This window comes from Fusarium odoratissimum (assembly GCF_000260195.1).
Source record: "Fusarium odoratissimum NRRL 54006 unplaced genomic scaffold supercont1.19, whole genome shotgun sequence".
NCBI lineage: Eukaryota > Fungi > Ascomycota > Sordariomycetes > Hypocreales > Nectriaceae > Fusarium > Fusarium odoratissimum.
In genome coordinates, this window is record NW_022158704.1 from 191,845 (window position 1) to 208,983 (window position 17,139).

At 49.3% G+C, this 17,139-nt stretch overlaps 4 protein-coding genes across 6 annotated transcripts; 1 reads left to right on the forward strand and 3 right to left on the reverse strand.

Annotated features, from left to right (window-relative positions):
- Positions 1-957: 957 nt before the first annotated feature.
- On the reverse strand, positions 958-4,377 carry FOIG_10681 (uncharacterized protein). Its single transcript, XM_031211077.1, has 2 exons — positions 4,093-4,377; positions 958-4,043 (listed from the first exon to the last, which is right to left on the reverse strand). Exons 1-2 carry the CDS (start codon positions 4,270-4,272, stop codon positions 1,512-1,514), a joined length of 2,712 nt encoding a protein of 903 aa, XP_031059010.1. The 5' UTR covers positions 4,273-4,377; the 3' UTR covers positions 958-1,511.
- Positions 4,378-4,598: 221 nt separating this feature from the next.
- Positions 4,599-9,975, forward strand: FOIG_10682 (uncharacterized protein). The gene is made up of 2 exons (XM_031211078.1): positions 4,599-4,750; positions 4,808-9,975. The coding sequence occupies exon 2, from the start codon at positions 4,822-4,824 to the stop codon at positions 8,293-8,295; it is 3,474 nt and encodes a 1,157-aa protein (XP_031059011.1). The 5' UTR covers positions 4,599-4,750; positions 4,808-4,821; the 3' UTR covers positions 8,296-9,975.
- Positions 8,429-10,067, reverse strand: FOIG_10683 (uncharacterized protein). Of its 3 annotated transcripts, none has more exons than XM_031211079.1 (2): positions 9,619-10,067; positions 8,429-9,554 (listed from the first exon to the last, which is right to left on the reverse strand). In XM_031211079.1, exon 2 carries the CDS (start codon positions 9,336-9,338, stop codon positions 8,667-8,669), a length of 672 nt encoding a protein of 223 aa, XP_031059012.1. In that variant the 5' UTR covers positions 9,339-9,554; positions 9,619-10,067; the 3' UTR covers positions 8,429-8,666. The 3 variants fall into 3 exon arrangements, with proteins under 3 accessions (XP_031059012.1, XP_031059014.1, XP_031059013.1); XM_031211081.1 differs by having other exon boundaries at positions 8,431-9,554; positions 9,771-10,067; XM_031211080.1 differs by having other exon boundaries at positions 8,431-9,554; positions 9,654-10,067.
- A 4,710-nt stretch (positions 10,068-14,777) lies between these two features.
- Positions 14,778-15,712, reverse strand: FOIG_10684 (uncharacterized protein; the record flags this gene model as incomplete). The annotated part of the gene is made up of 2 exons (XM_031211082.1): positions 14,778-14,875; positions 15,640-15,712. 2 exons carry the CDS (start codon positions 15,710-15,712, stop codon positions 14,778-14,780), a joined length of 171 nt encoding a protein of 56 aa, XP_031059015.1.
- Between the last annotated feature and the right edge of the window lie 1,427 nt (positions 15,713-17,139).

Below are 17,139 nucleotides of genomic sequence, written 5' to 3' on the forward strand. Positions count from 1 at the left end.
TACATCATCGGTAAAGGCCGACATCATCATCAGTCACGTCTTCGTGCTCGGCCTCGGCCTCTTGGCTTATTACTACGTTGTAGCTGCTTGGAGTCTCTAGTCTCTCGGCTTTCTCCATTTGTCATCCGTTTTCCTTCTAGAACATGACTAAGTTTCGCAATGCGCTCCTCATTCGCCTCTAGTTTATGCCCTCGTGAGAACGTCGCTTTTGCTGCAATTCCCCACTATCAATGGATTCTCACATATCATCTCCACCAACCGAATGAACCGAAATCGATCTACAATGCAGGGCTTTCATGCTGTTTAAAAAATCTTTTTTTCCTTACCTCTTTTCTCTAATGCATAAATGTTTGCATGATTTGATTCATGTACCCCACTCCTATTGAACATGTCCTCGGCTACCCGCAGCCTTTCTTTCAAGCCGTGCAAGCCTCTATCTATCATCTGGTAGTTCGGCTCCATGCATTAGCTACACAACCCTTACATGTCGGCAGTGCTTCCGCGATGAGCTTTGGCCCATTTCCAGGCTGTGCTCGTAAAGTCAAGACCAACACTGGTAGACTGGTACTGTGCTTGGGTAAAAAAACAGGCAACCATTTGAGAGTCTCTGACGCTGATCAATAGGTAGTCATACTTCCGAGGCTTTGATATCCGAATGTACTGTACTTTCGGGTCTCCATGATACGCGGTGACTCACTCCCGTAAGAGATCAGCACGTCGTGTCCCAAAGAGCCAATGGATGATGAACTGCACGTAACCGCAGCGCAGGGCTTAACGAAAGGCCGATTCCCTCTAAATCCATACTTGCTCAGTCCTTACACTACATGTTCAGGTTCCACAACAGTTCATAGGTACTCTGTGGTTCGTCGCAATATCCCGACGTCTCTGAAACATTCGCGACTAGCAACAGAATTATGTGGTTGCCTTTTCTCAAGCGAGTAGTTATTGCATTGCATGTCACGCAGTAAGCAAGTTCCGTCGAGCTTGGTTGCACGTTTCTGTCCGTGACGCCGAGATTAAACCATCCATTCTTTTGATATGCCTGTCTCTATCTCTCTGCAACTTCATCAGTAGATGAGATGCCATATGCAGCCACCGAACTCTGCTATGCTGACCTCACAATATCGCTGTAAACAAACATCTTTGTCTGATAACCCAAAATCTCATCAACATGTGATCCTAATTAACCCATCAACACCCCCCTCATGGCTCCAACGTGCGCCGCGGGTAGCCGATCTCCTTAGCTTTAAGCTCTGCCCCGCGTCTCTTTATGCTTCACCACGGTTCCTGGGCGTAGGCTCGCCTATGTTCCTCCAATAGACTCTTCGAACCTGGAACCCCTCCGCCATAAGCCAAGCCCTAGGACTAGCTCCGTTGGTGTCAGAATGAACACTGCGACTTTCAGCCGCATACCATGTGGTGTCGCAGACCGGGAAAGTGCTTCCAGGTGAGAGCCTCCGTAGCGCATTCTTCTGGTTGCCTTCTTCGAAAACCTTCTTTTCTCCATGGCTTTAGATTGCTAGCTTCTCAAGTGAGTATGCCTCCACCTTGCGGCTGATCAGCTGGCCTGTCTCTCGGGTGCTTCGCTGCACCACTTCGCCGCCCGACACAACCTTGCTCTTGGTTGGCAGTTGCTTCGTCTTGAGGCCCAACGGGAGCATTCGAGATTCCTGGCCCTCCAACTTCATGGGGACCGGGTTGTTTGTGTTCCACGGTTGTCGGCCGGCGCCGCTCTTCTGAGATGCAAGGCCGAATCGGACTGCCTCGCCAACGATGCCATTGAGGTACACAGCCTCCTCCAGACCTTCGAGAGCCGCAGTCACCTCAAGCTTGAGTGCTGTCAACAGATCGCCTGTCTCAGACTTATCGCTTGAGATGGCATCGTTCAACAACCATCCTCCAGCGCCGACGGCATCAATACACCGACCGAGAAGGTCCGAGATCAAAGTGATCACACCGTCCGGGGGCGGGTCGTTACCCTCGGAGTCAAAGCTGGTTGGGTCGATATACAGCGATGTCCACGCACCTCGGACAAGTTCCACTCGTAGGGTGTAGATTAGCGACAAGATCTCATCCGTTTTGAGCGTAGCTCGGATGGCCTTGACCGTGGTAATAGCTGGGAGCCGCCATAGCTTAGCGAAAGCTAAGGTGAGTCCCCGCGAACGGCTGCTGCTATCATCTCCAAGGTAGTACTCCGTGATCGCAATGTCTCGCTCAAGATCGTCAAGGTCCATCTCGTAGTTTTCAGCCCCGTCATGTGCCTCGTCTTTCAAAAGCTTGTTGTTAGCTGGCTTCTTGGGATCAGGGATGAGGTCAAGATTGAGCATCAAAGCTCGGATAGCCAGAAGTAACTCTAGTTCGCCAAGTTGAGTCGCTTGAAGGTAATTCAGCACCAACGTCATGGATGGGTCGGCATCGGTCAAGCTTGTCAGAAGGTCCTCAACAATAGTTTTGCTGTCGAGAGCTTCCACATCCAATTCTTCTCTGAATGCAGCCTTCAAGTTTGAGAGGGTCAGGTGCCCAGCAACAACCAGGTAGGATGTGACGTTCGTGTCGGGCAGAATGAGCTGCAGCTTAGGTCGTGATTCCGGTGCCTCGCTTGTAGAGATGGAAAATGCTCGCCCAATCGCGTAGAGTACCCAACGTCGATCCACAACAGCGTATGAGTTGCCTCCTGTGTGCCACTCCCATTCAGGGAGTTCCTGGGCTTCCTTCTCCTTCGCATCAGTGCTCTCGCTCGTTGATCGAAGGCCCACGCGAAATCGCTTCCGTAGGAGACCTTCCCACTCACCAAGGTCACCCTTTGTAAGATGCCCATCTGCAACTTCAAGCTCGTTGCGAAGCTTATTCATATACTGCTCAGTCATCGAACCAGGGACATATTTAGAGAAGTCTGCCGATAGCTTGTCTGTCTTGGCCTTCTTCGCTGGGATTTCAGTGGCAGTTCCACGACCAATAGAGTCAATCAGAAGACCCTGTTTCCGTCGCTTGCCGTGGCTCTTTGGGGGCTCAATCTGGATTGAGACCAGGACGTTGTCAACCAGGGCGACAGCCAGCTCCTGACTTCGCAGGTAGCTAATCAACTGGCACGACTGGGGCATCTCATCCTCCTCAAGTACCTCGGAGAGATCGAGGGGTGCATTTGCATGTATGGATCTATACTGGTGGTTGTAGAGACTGATTGACTCGAGTGAGCATGACAGAACAAATGGTCGAGACAAACGAGAGAAAGAAACTGCGTTCTCCATATGCACCACAGACTTTAGCTTCGGGACAGGAGTGGTAAGGTCGTAGATATTGAGAGCGCCTTGTTGTAGCTGCATGAGCAGAGCTGCCTGCACATCAATTTGGTAGGTAGATTTATCAGTGCCACGAGGTGAAGGAGTACCGATAGGAGCGATCTCGAGAGGTGACAGCTTCTGAATATCAGAGGTTGTTGAAGTGCCTGCGGCGACAGCGAGAACAACCAAGTGACGGCTCTCCTGGCTCTGGCTCAAAGTCTTGGATACGAACGCAACCAGCTCTGGCTCAGAAGCAGGTGTTTTAGGGAGCGCACTGAAAATCTCAGGCTTATCCTTAAAGATCCCTTCGCTGAACTCGGCGAGCGTGCCCGACGTAACGTAGTCCACCTCGAAACTTTCGATCTGGGTAGCGATAGCATCCTGCAATGCGGGCTTCGAGGGCGAGGTCCACTGGATCGCAAGGGTTTCGGAGGAAAGTGAAATGAATTCTCCGTTCTCGCAGACTGCAATCACATCGCCAGTACTAGAGGTCTCCGACACACTGGAAGAGCATGTCAAGTATCGAACAGCTGAAGTCTTGAGGACGGGGGAGGCGGTCGTTGTGGAGGTAGTCTTCCCATCCTGGTGGACAACATCCCTAAACAAAGTGATCTTTTGGCCTCTAGAATCGCGAGTAGATATATATGTGTATCGAGAAACGTCGTTGGATCCAGCTCGTCGAATTCTGACGGAGTAAGGAGCGCAGGTAAAAGATTCTTGAGGAGGGATAGGATAAGAAGTGATCAATCTCGAAGCCGGAATCTATGTTAAGTCAGCAACAGCCTACCCAAAGTCTGGTGATAAAACATACGTCGTAGATGCTAATAGTTTCTCCATCTACACCAACGACCAGTTCTGTCCTCTTTCTCTTCTTCTGACCATCGCGCAAACCATAGACCTCCCGCGCAACGATGCGGCCTTCAGTATGATCCAAGGGTCGGGGGAGGGTCGCCAGCACAAATGGCTTGTGTATTCTATACTCAGAAGCCATGGCGACTACGGCACTGCAATGGTGAGTTATACCGTGGGCTGAAAGAGATACAATTCGTTGTATCTAGACTTTCGACCTGCACTTTTTTCTTTGGCGATCGACAGGTGAAGCTTCACAAAAAAAAAAGTTGGAGCGGGCCGAAACAAATTCCGTTGGTGGGGCGGGATCAGTGGGTCTCAAACGCCTGCCACTAAAAATGATCCCTGACGTAGAAGCGAAGGTACGTATCTAGCGCGAATCGACGCGTTCAGTGGTTTCTACCATTTCCATTAACGCGTACCCTGGCTAAGCTCTTTATTCAACTATATCCACGGGCAACGCTTTCAGTTCATTCGCATCAAGACAAAGGCACGCCTCGCATTGGAATCTTTTCTCTATCACTATAAGACTCCACTAAATCTTGTTTCCTTCTCTCATCCTAAGAATCCATATTGCGGTGTTACATTCGTGAAATGGTGGTTTAACGGCAAGCTTAAAGGTGCTTAGGACATCGAATTCGCCAGCTCCTTGCACGCTGACACCGAAACTCTCGCAGCCTTTGACGCATCAATGGGATCGGTCTTGGTCGAAAGGATGGCCCAGGAAGGCATGAGGGAACCTGAGGTGAAGAAAGTCCATCCTTTCTTTACTAAAGGTCCTGCTGCCGACGTTGCCAACCCTCCGAACAGCGCAGAACCATCGCCTAAATTTTTGAGCAGCGAAACTCTTCACGAAGACGCTGAGCCCGTGCCAGAAGCTCAAAACGGTAGAAGACGTCGAAAGGCCGACGCGACCCTCCCACATGATGCGCCTGGACCGAAGAGACCACGACGAAAGCGCCAGGGTGATGCAGCTCCAAGCAACTCGAACGCGACTATTGAGCAGAGTCTTGGAATCAAGCTTACGGAGCCCGTCTCTGCCAAACCGGAACCCGAACCGACGAATATCGCACCTATAAAACCCATCGAGACCACTTCGCAATCCAATACTTCCAGCAATACGGATCCCAATGTCAAGGGCAAAGTACTGAAATGGAACCCGAAGACAGGGACATTGGGATCACCCCCAAAGCTCAAATCGAAGAGCCCTCCGTCTCGCATGGTGTGCGTGAAATATGGACGTGACGATGCCAACCGAAAGGATATGGGGGATAAGATAACCCAGATCCTGGAAGGCAAGATATTGTTCCCACCAACACCACCAAAGAGACGAGGAAGGAAGGCGAAAGAGGACTGTATAACCAAAATCGAGGATATCTCGAGGACTACACACCCATTTTTTACTGGGAAGGCAAAGCAAAACACGAAAACGGAAAGCCAATCTGCTTCCAAAGGGCACTCAGCTTCGGCACGACAGACCGTATTTATGTCCACGCCAATGTCTCCTAAAAAGCCTCGCAATCCATTTTTAGTGAACAAGCAACCCCCACGGTTTGGCGTCAAGACTGGCGTTACTAAGGTGCCCGGGGCTATGCAGCCTCTGTGGCCAGCGAAGGGAATGGCTCATGTTCGTGGTTTTGACCTCGAACTTAATTCGACATTATTATCATCCGAGGAGCATATGGATAAAAAGTCCAAAGGTTCTACTGTCACAATCACCCCCGACGAGTCAGTGCTGGACAGGTTCTGTGCCAATATGGATATTGCTGCTATCCGAGAATCACTGCCTAGGAATCACGATAGTTTTGAACCCGCGCCTAAGGAACTACGAACCCCTAACCGGCACTTTGAAAGTGGACGAAAACTTCAAAAACGTGTCCGGTCAGAACTCAGAACCCTACGGCTGGCGAGCACCGCTGATAATGATGATGTGATGATGGGCGACACATCCGAGGTCTCTGCAAGAAGAACACACCCCGCAGTCAACCGGTTATACGAAATGCTTGAGACTAGCCTTTCTGCATATGATAGATCAACGTGTGAGTCTCTGGCCTGGACGCAGAAGTACGCTCCAACTGCAGCATCAGAGATCCTGCAGGCTGGAAAAGAGGCCCTCCTACTGAGGGACTGGTTACAAACACTGAAAGTTCAGTCTGTAACTACAACAACCGATAATGCAGCAACCAAAGGAAAGCCAAAAACAAAAGCAGCACCGAAAAAGAAGAGAAAGAAGGATGAGCTGGATGATTTTATTGTCAATAGCGAAGAGGAAGCAAACGAGATGGATGAGATCTCTGAAAACGAGCACGATTGGGCACCTGCCGGCTCAGGATTGCTGAAGACAGTCGTTCGAAATGGCGACTCTGCAAAGGAGCAGGGAAGACTGACGAATGCCGTGGTTATCAGTGGTCCTCATGGGAGTGGCAAGTCGGCGACGATTTACGCAATAGCCAAAGAATTGGGATTCGAAATTTTCGAAATCAACTCTGCAAGTAGACGAAATGGCAAGGATATCTTGGAGAAGGTTGGCGACATGACACGAAATCACCTTGTTCAGCAACACCGCGCAGATCCCGGTTCTGGAACCACGGAGGAAGATGAGATTTCTCGGGATTTGAAGTCAGGGAAGCAAGGCATGATGACTGCTTTTTTCCAAAAGTCAAGAGTCTCCAAACCACCAGCCAAGAAACCCGTCGAGGAGAAGTTGCCCGAAACAACAAAAGCCAGCTCGGCTAAGAGCCAGAAGCAGTCATTAATTCTGCTGGAAGAAGTTGACGTCTTATACGAGGAAGACAAGCAATTTTGGGCAACACTGATGGGAATGATGGCACAATCGAAACGACCATTCATCATGACCTGTAACGACGAAAGCCTGGTGCCTCTCCAGAGCCTTGACCTCCATGGCATTTTCCGATTCGCACCTCCACCTATGGATCTTGCTGTCGACCTCTGTCTTCTCGCCGCAGCTAACGAAGGGCACATTCTACGACGCACAGCTGTTGAGGCCTTGTACAAGTCTAGAAATAACGACCTCAGGTCCTCGCTAACAGAACTCAACTACTGGTGCCAGATCGGGGTCGGGGATCGCAAGGGAGGATTCGATTGGTTCTGCCTGCGATGGCCCAAAGGGACCGACCTAGACGAAAACGGCGATGTAGTACGAGTGCTGAGTGAGGACACTTATTGCAAGGGCATGGGCTGGATTGGTCGTGACCTGATCGCTACCTGCCCTGATCCATTGGAGTCAGAAGAGGAGGCAATGAAACAGGCGTGGGACTCGTGGGCATTAGACATGGGCGAGTGGGACACTACACTGGATTTGCCGTCATGGGCCGATGGTGTCTCTCAACATATATCGCAACGAAGCCAGAGGCTCGAGGCACTTGCGGCCTTTGATGAGTTCTGCACCTCAATGAGCGATGCAGATCTCTTGACAAGCGGCACTTTGGGGATCAGATTTCAGGTGATGATCGATCCGGAACTGCCTGAAATGCCAATCAAGATGCGAGACGATTTCATCATCGGAAGTCGTCTTCTTGAGGCAGACCCCAAGGTGATGCCGTCCTCACCCAGTGTCAACCTCTCCTTGTCTCTCAGGTCCCTAGCAAGGCAAAGCCTTATGCATGCTTCACCCACACTCAATACTCCCAAGACTCTCCTCGAACCACTCACAGAGAAGCGAGTGGTTGAGTCCCTTGGCCACTCATTTGAGCCTCAAACCGCGCCGCTGAGCCGCATGGACCTTGCGTATGCATTCGATCCTATTGCCATAAATGAGAAGATATCAGCGGCCAGTTATCTTGACCCATCAGTGTTTGACAGGACCACAAAACTCATCGTCCTAGACGTGGCGCCATGGGTACGCGGGATCGTGGAGTTTGACAACACGCTGATGCAAGAGCGGCTTAAGTTGAGTAACCTCCTAAGCGAGGGGGGCAAGCGGAAGAGGATGCGCACGACACGCAGTGCATATTCAGCTATGGAAGGGGGCGAGAGGAGGAATACACGTCGTGAGAGGTACTTTGGAGACACCCTCAACACGGTCTTTGTGAGACGTACCGCCGGCAAGGGCTGGCAGGATGCTGTGGAGAGAACAGCGCCAAGGGAGACAACAGGGAGTCTACCCAACAGTTCACCGCCGTCCTCGCCAGCATCAAGCATTTAACGAGGGCAGAACTCTGAGTGGGTTATGCCGTATATTCTAAACGCGAATTGACTTGGAAGGATCATGATACATACGCATATAGGTCGGCAAGCTTGGTTTTTGGGGAGTCTCCTATGCGCGATTGCATAGCACAGTCTCAGAATTACGCATATTATAGAACATATTTTGAAAATATATACTTATAAACCAGTCCCCTGTGTATCTGAACGCCGTATCATTGTCTCATGTAGCATACAAGTCGTAAGAATTGTCAAATAAACACTCAACCAACTCCGTTGCAGTACAATGCAATTCCATCCAAACCACCCAATAGACATAAATGACAGCAGAATAAATAAATATATGAAAACGCATTCCATTGTCAGGCTATGTCACCACTCAGGGTGCATAGGAGCAGGCTGAACGACGGTCCTCCTCCGCTCAGCATAGACTGGTTGGGCCTGAACATAGTGATCATCAGCAGGATATGGCAATCGCTCAGCAGGCTGCCTCATCCTCTCATACTCAGGCCGTGGCATACGCTCAAAGTTCTGAGGTCGCCTGCGATCAACTTCTTCGTAGTAGACAGCATCGCCACGACGTCGAGTTGTTCGCTCGACCACACGCTCGCCATTTTCAAGTGAGCGCCGACGACGGTGATGAGTGCGGTCTGAGCGGTGATGCTTGGAAGAACGCTCCCAGTCTTCATGATCACCGTACAGAACACCCTTGGGCCAGACCTTATGGGCTACAACAGCAGCGACACCAATACCGGCTAGAAGGCCAGCCGTAGTCTTGAAGAGCCCATGGTGACGATGGTTGTCGCTGCGCTTGGAGCGCCGGGATGGTGACCGTGAGCTTGATCGAGACGAGAGTCTTGCTCGTGATTTAGAGCGCGATACCATGCGAGATGAAGGTCTCCCACGAGGTGCTTGTGATCGACCACGAGAGGGTGAAGGGGTACGGCTCCTGGACAATGGCGATCGGATGGGAGATGGGCTTGGCATTCTATCATGGACAGAACTGCGACGTTCAAAGGATCCAGAGCGAGGAGAGTTCTGCATGATGGGCCAAGACTCGCTAGTGCTAGTGTCGGTAGTGATCTGTATCTGTATGTATGCGTGTGCGTATGTATGTACGTCTCACTTGATTGAAGTTTCAAGTGTTATATAAGTCTCGGTAAGGGCACAACTCCAACGGTAGATTTGTGCCCGATTGGGTTTTATTTGTTGTTACTTGGTGATCTGAAGCAAATTTTCTGTTGGACAAGGACCAGTGTTCTAACGTTAGAGAGTCAGAGTCAGCCCTCAGTCGCGCCAGATGGGGTTTCTGTAAGGATTGTACCTGAAGCAGGACCCACGACTCAGCAAGAAACTAACTGAAATTTGTCTTCTAAGCACTTGGAAGACTCTGGTATTTTTTACTGTGCTTCTGGTGCTTATAAAGACCTAACAGGGATGTCCTTGTTGAAGAGTACTAGGTAGGTTATGACGTACAAGAAGGCGGAAACACGATGGGGCTATCACGATGAAGGAATTGACAATTGCTCTTGGGGGAATGGAGATCATTCGAGGGAGACACTGTCGATTTATGAGTGAAATACCCCAGACCGATAAGTTACAGGTCAGTGGCTTAGACGATATGTCGATCTCTTGAGGGATAAACATGCGGGGAGATATTGATGAATGAATAAATGAATTGATACGAGAGAATCAATCAGGTCCAGACCAAGAGTATAAGCCTCTTGAGCAATATAACACGCATGTAGCTTTTCCATCTGCCGTCCCTCAACGAGGCGAAGCAGGATTTGAGGATTTGATCCTATTAGTCCCCCCAAATACGATATAGTCTTCTTCACTGCGTCTGCATCGTCAACACCCCCTGTTTATGCACACGACGTCACACTACAAGGGGTCCCCCAATGCCGCGGATCCGACCACTCACCCACGCCTCTGTGACATTCATCCAGTCTTGTCATTTGCTGGCTGATAATTAACTGGGCGATATTTTATTCGTGAGACTGAGACTGAGCGGTAAAGTGCAGATTTTTGATGAGTTGGCAGTATCTCTCTCGTCTTACTCAAGCATATTCATGTCTTATCAATTTGCACTTTGGGTGAGATGTCTTTGTGAGGCTGCACCTGCAGGGCTAACATAAAACATTTACACGGGTTCCTACATAAGGCGTTCGAATGTGCAAGTGTCGCCCGGTTGCTTTGTCTCTCATATATTGTTATAGATAGAGCGTGCTCGTAACCGTGTTCAATGTGCGGATTGCCCTGCAATATCATGGCCAACTCTCACCTGAGACGAGTCGAATAAGTGAAGCATTTAATGCATTGCCAGGTATCAGCATCTAGATTGTTATTGGAGTCGGGCAAAATCTTCCTGGTGTGTTTCAAATATCGATATGGCCCACGTCAAGGACTTTGATTGTATCAGCATCCGCCTTATGGGCTTATAGGGCGTCTTCATATTGAACCTTTGACAGACACATCCTTGTCACCTTACGACAATCTCCTCATTCGAGAACATAGACGTTTTGACTGTCTAAACATACACGTGGTGACTTCATTGGCAGATTTGAGGCGAAGCTCCTGTGCATATTGGCCCTCAGTGAAGCAGCGATATGGATGAGCACCACATCAACGGGCATGATAAAGATATTCTTAATGAGCCTAATACTCATATTCTCACTATAACGGGCCGACTTCATTCCTCGATGTTTTTACATGAGGTCGTTTAAATGCACCTTAAGCCTTTTGCGAGTTCCACACATGTACTTGAAGGGTATAACTCGTTGTGTTTAAACTTGACCATTCGGATGTCTAGCCAGTAAAGTTATAAACAGTCTCTGGTGCCACAAGATTTATCAATTCGAGATACCCTCCATATACTATGGCTAAAATCAGGTCTTGCGGTTCGATAAAGTCTATATTCACCATACCTTTCATCAACGTGAGGATAAGGACTCATGAAACGCCTTATCAAACCGGATGAAAAGAATCGAAATGACGATTATCTCTTCCCAAACGCACAAGAAACAGTGGGTCAGTACCGAATTACTCTCCTTCCAGGTTGTCGATATGAAAAGTTCGATCCAGACCTCATACAAATCGTACATCGACGATGAGACAATGAACAATAGCATCACTTCTTGCGGACAAACTAGAGAACATGTATATGATGACATATTCTTAGATTATCTCTATTCCACACATTGTCATTATCTGGTGTAGGTGTGTGCTGTAATGCCCACTTGGACTGTGGGCATGAAGTTGTAACCACCACGAATGTTGTGGCAGTCCGTCCACAACCCATCCATCTCATCAATCTTCCACTTTGTCCTTGTAAGTATGCGGCCATTAAATGCTTCTTACGAGCCATGAATGGGCTCAGCGGATGAGCAGTCCCGAGCCTTGGTGTTAACTCAGAGAAAACGTCCTCAATAAAGGTTTAACATGGCGGTTGACTTTAAGTTTCTGTTGTCACGACGGGATTTTCCTTCGCATATACTCAAGTAGACTGAATTTATTCTTGTTTTCTTTTCATTGTGTTGACTCATTCACTGTCATCATCAAGTTTCGTTGACGGGTAGGTCAGTCCACAACATTACGTATCCCACTTCACCATCGGTCTATGCCAGATGATCTTGGATTCCAGCATGCCTCTCTTTCCATGTCCTTCTCTTGTATTAATCCAGCTCGGTTTCACACTGCTGTTAGCAACACAGGTTCAGCCTAGGGGGTTGGCGAGAGAATGGTCTTACCACCAACGCTAGTTACTTGTCAACACCACGCATGATATCAACGGAAACCATTCTGTTGAAGGTTATGTCATTCCGGATTCTCATGGTACGCAATCCAGCATAGTACATACATACACAAGACCAATTACCGCCAATTCAATACAATATTGTTCCAGTTTGAGTTACTCTGATCGCTGTCAGAAGTCTAAAGGTATCAGTTGGCTTGAGTGGTATTGAAGCCAGAGTGGATGGTCTTGCACCATCAGGTTTGATGATGTATCTTCATGTAGACATCGCCTACGGCCTGAACACCATTCAAGTCATGAGCCATTCTCGTTGTAAATATGCTTATGTCTCAAATGTTCTCACAGACATAAGAGTATCCTGAAGTCTGACGGCGCCACTCATTGCAGCATCGGTCAAAAGCAACTAGCCCTGAAATCCCAGCGATGCACGATTCGCCGGATGACCTCTAAGGGTTTCTTGATGAAAGCTCAGGACCCAGGTCGTGATATCCTGGCAATTCACAGATCCACGCAGATTTCGTGGATGGATCGTTCTCAGTCTTTTTTGATCTGGAGTATATTACCGGCGGGTATAAGATGGCTCTTATCGAGGTTTCGAACTTTCCAGGCCTCAACACACCCATCATCAACCTTCGTACGCCACTTGGCTTACTCTAGGACAATATGCGCACAGAAGTGTCAATTCGAAGCCGGGGAGAGCTTTGAGACGAATGGAGAAGGCAAGCAGACAACGAAACGATATAGCATCAGTTGCAGGGTCTGTGAGAGCATGTGTTCATGAAGTGGTAGCGCTGGCTACGGAAGTTCCAGTCTTGAATATGCAGTTTGCGGGAACAAGCCCAATGAAACGAGCGGCAGTTTGCCCAATCAGTAAGCCTAAAGGTGGGAGGCCTTGAAATGGACACATGCCAATACTGCGAGTCGTGTACTGCATACGCCTCTTGCTCTTGAAACTGACACACGAGACAACAACAAAGGGAAAATCCGCATCCGCCGCAGCCCTGACCACGGCCGCAGCCACGGCTGAGCCCTGTCCAGTACGGTTCGGCTCAACTCAGCTCAGCTCAGCTCAGCCAGTCTCCGACTCCGCTCAAGAATTGACTACACGAGGCTCAAGCGAATATGAGCCCCGCAAACAAAGCGAAGCAAATGCTGACGCCGCCACAGAACACCGTGGACAAGGGGGCGTGATTTTCAGTGAAAGATCAGATCAGATCAGATGACTCCTACGAACCAAAACAGAACAGAAACATCCTTGAGTAGAATACGGACAGAGCAAGGCAAAAGCAAGACAAGCCAATGCGAGGGAGGGGAAAGAATTGGCTCGGGTCATGGCGTCAGTCTCCCCGTCTCGACTAACGCCGGCCGAACGCGCCGCGCGTAAAGTGCTTGCATGGACCGATTGGAGGCCAATGGCTGCTACTGATAGGCCTCTTGTTCCCTCTCCCTCTTGTGGTTTTAGATCCTGGACCCCCTACTCGAACCAGGACCCCTCGGATCTTGTCTTTTCCACTCCTCTATTCCCCTTGGTCGGTTTCTCTCCTCTCTTTTGAAGGAAACAAATAACCGGCCAAGATGTTGACTGAAGTTGCCTTTGGACGCTCCTCCTCACATTAGTTGACCATGTTAGTGCGTCTAATTTGGAGCACGGTGCTTCGGCTATAGGTGAACAAAATATACAACTACCCTCCACATTTTGTTCAACTGTCCCCTCCGCCTTAAACAGAACGTGAGCGTGAAACTCACCTGCGAAATCCAGGATTGAGGGGCATCATGACGACCAAAGTTCGGTTTAGTAGTTGGCCCGTCCGGATGGGTCAGAAACCCAGATATACAGGGATGTCCTATCATCGTCGCCTACCCTGTGGTTTTAACAGGCGTGCCAACGACAGTCTTTCATCATGACCATTCGAACTGAGACCACCGTATATTTTTAAGCCGTACAACCATTGTAACTCGTCAGTTTTCTTGCCTTACGAATTCTACAGACACTGTTGTGAGGCACGCAGCAGTGAAGAAAGTCCTGGAAAGTCGAGTCTCTTGACCAAAGTTTCAGGTCAGCCTGGATCATGCTAGGGATACCAACCAAGATAATAGAGATGAACACCACCATGCCCCTTCTGCGATGATGATGCCACCATCTGGCTAGGTGGTACCGAAACTCAACGTCGACACAGAGGGTATCAGCTATACATACTATGTATAGGTGCCCAATTGTTGAAAGGCGCGCAACAACTCCTACGAAACGGTCGCTGGTGCCATCGACGATTGAGGCTGAGCTCTCGCCCAAACTATGATATGTCGTGGCATGGCCTGGACTGCTCCGAAAGTCCAATGATGAGCAACTTGGAGTAAAGATCACCGTCGGGCTTCACCTTACGCCACGGCCAAAGTGATGTTGCCGGCTTACCCTTTGTTGCAGAGATACCAATTGATCATCGCCTGAGGGCTGAGAGGAACAACGCCAAGATGGTGAGGAGAAAGCATGTGTCCCAGCCGAACAAGAGTCATGTTGAACCAACAAGAGGTCAAAGTTAATCAATAGCGAAGCAGGGGATGGCAGACCCCTGACAACCTCATCTCTACAAAAGCCCTCGCCGAAGTTGTACGTAGACTGTAGGTCGTGCATACAGTAGGGACAGTAATTAGTGATTGGGGATGTAAGCGTGGGATTTCAAACGGGTCTGGGCACCCCTGCATCATAAATTCCTCACGCTGGAATCAAACAATTAGAACCGTACATGTTGAGGGGCGTGGAGTGACAAGGAGAACGTCGGAACAACAGGTTTTGAGGAACCAAGTGAGTGGCTTGCTAATGAAGGCAAATCTGTAATAAGTTAGTGGATACGATTTGTCTCTCCACGCCGAACGCAAAAGTTGCACTACGGAGCATGATGCTGGAGTCGCCTTTGCTCATGGCGAACCAGGGCCAACTGAGACCTTGTTATTGTGGATTGTGAGCCACCTGATTCATGGATAGAGCTGCAGAGCATCATCTTTCGTCAGGATGTTGACTTTATAGCTCCATGTAGGGGAGGTGTCGGAAACCTTCAGTGCCGCCTTGTCTGTTAATTCAAGGCAAGTACTCTGTATCTTGACCAGTATTTGCCGAGCCGACCTCAAGGTTGCGCTGTAAGATGTGCTCTTGCACATAATGCTGTTGCAATTTTCCTCAAGTGGCTTCGATCTGCTAACCGTCTCGTTATCATCATCTATCAATGTAATGGATCATCGCCGATGTGGTAGGTTGTGATAAAGATGGCGGGACCAGACCAGCCAGACTACCAGGCCACAGGCGTGTAGCTGATGACTCTCATTTGAGGCCTGGTGGTTGGTTGTGGTGGTAGGCGAGAATTAAGCACATATCACCAAGCCTACGGTACGCATGAAGCTGTATTCGTGAAGTTAGAGAGACACCGAGCCAATAAGAGCCCAGCGTGAGACTGACACTACCAACCAGGCACGATGAAACGACCTGTCTGTGCGTGATCTCGAAAAAATTGATGATAAGGCACTGGCGAGGTGCGATGCTGGGGTACATCAATATTGCGTATTCAATCTTGGCCTCGTTTACATTTACGGATCACCGACCGCTACGTGTGTGACCTGCGGGTGTTATCAATTGTCGGGGGCCGACAAGTTGGAGTGCCGTATTCGCGGCCATGGTGTGATTCAATGCTGTAGACGTGTGGACACATGTCCGGGGCGAATTCCGTAGCCGTAGTCGGACGGATTCATATGCCTAAACAAGTGCTGCGGTTTGAGGCATCTTGTCTCTGAAAATCCTTGGGTTAGGGGTGTCACGCAGCGTTGCCATTCATTTCGAATTCGCAGGGATAGGCAGGCTTTTCAATAATGGAAGTGTCAAGATGGCGCCTGGGCCGGCGCTGTCGAGCTAGGGATTCGTAGTTTCAAAGACGTCTCTCACAAAAAGAAAGGCAGTCTTGGATGGCGCTGAACTATGAATATCGACAAACAAGACGGCGCCCCAATCTGATGCTTGACGGTGAGTAGGCGGCCGTGCGGGAATAGGCTGATCGAGTTCAGAAGCTAAAAAGGCGCGGAGGCTGTTGGAGACTCTCAGAGTCAGCCAACAGTGAAGTTCGGCCATGATTGGGCGGCAGATGTGTCAGTGTGATTATTTGGCACAGCCCTTTGTCTTTTGTCTCGGAGCATGATCCTTTGTGTTGGTTAGATCACCTTGTGCAGCTCAGCAGATGGCAAGCCTTGAATGTACATATCGGTTGCCTCGTCAAGTGCATCGTTAATGATGGCGGAGCACATGAGTCTTTGGCGTATATCAAAATGTGCCTGTCTCCGAAAGATGCTGGGCTCATCAACTCAAGTTTGGTTACAGTTGGATAAAGGGCCATGCACTCTTCAACCCCACCCCTCCAATACCAGGAGCAAGACTGGAACCGAACATATGTCATCAGGGCCTCTGGTCAACAATGCAGTGTTGAGGGCGGGTGCAGCGGAGGATGGAGCAGCGGCTCAGCCAAAAGTGGCATAATGTCGACACCCGGGAGCGAGAGCCGCAGTTGTGTTTTCAGTCAAGCTTCATGGCGAAGCAGAGTCAAGTAATATCACAATGCAGAGTAACAAAGCAAAATGGACCAAGCCCAAGCCAGTTCATGACTCCACTGTATCTGCGATTGTTGGTTGGCAATGCGTTTTGTGTGTTTGCCACAGACGCTGCAAGCTTTCCAAAGGTCGATATGGTCAAAGCGTCTGATTGGTTTCTATGTTCAAAATCAATTCGAGCCTGAAAGTATTTCTTGTGGCTCAGTGATATATCAAGCTGAGCGAGATGTATGCGTGTACGGATGAAGATTGAATGGGTTATTCGCATCGTGGCTGCTGATGCAAGTACTCACATCACAGGGAGGTATCTACTGTACTGCACAGTAGTACCTTGGGCTGAGAAATGATGAGACGGGAACTGGGTATCGTCTCCAACACCGTTTGTAATGCCTCCAGTAACGTCCGTCACCCAAAGACTGGCCACCCCCACAGACCGGCCACCTCACTTTTAACCCAGCCACCCAATTTATATATACTTTAAACAGTCACAACTCTACCAATTTAATT

Excerpts from the sequence above, each read along its gene's own strand:
- FOIG_10681 (XM_031211077.1), bottom strand. The coding sequence starts at position 4,272 with ATGGCTTCTGAGTATAGAATACACAAGCCATTTGTGCTGGCGACCCTC. Across the intron at positions 4,044-4,092 it reads AAACTATTAGCATCTACGAC|ATTCCGGCTTCGAGATTGAT; the intron begins GTATGTTTTATC and ends GACTTAACATAG.
- FOIG_10682 (XM_031211078.1), top strand. The coding sequence starts at position 4,822 with ATGGGATCGGTCTTGGTCGAAAGGATGGCCCAGGAAGGCATGAGGGAA.
- FOIG_10683 (XM_031211079.1), bottom strand. The coding sequence starts at position 9,338 with ATGCAGAACTCTCCTCGCTCTGGATCCTTTGAACGTCGCAGTTCTGTC.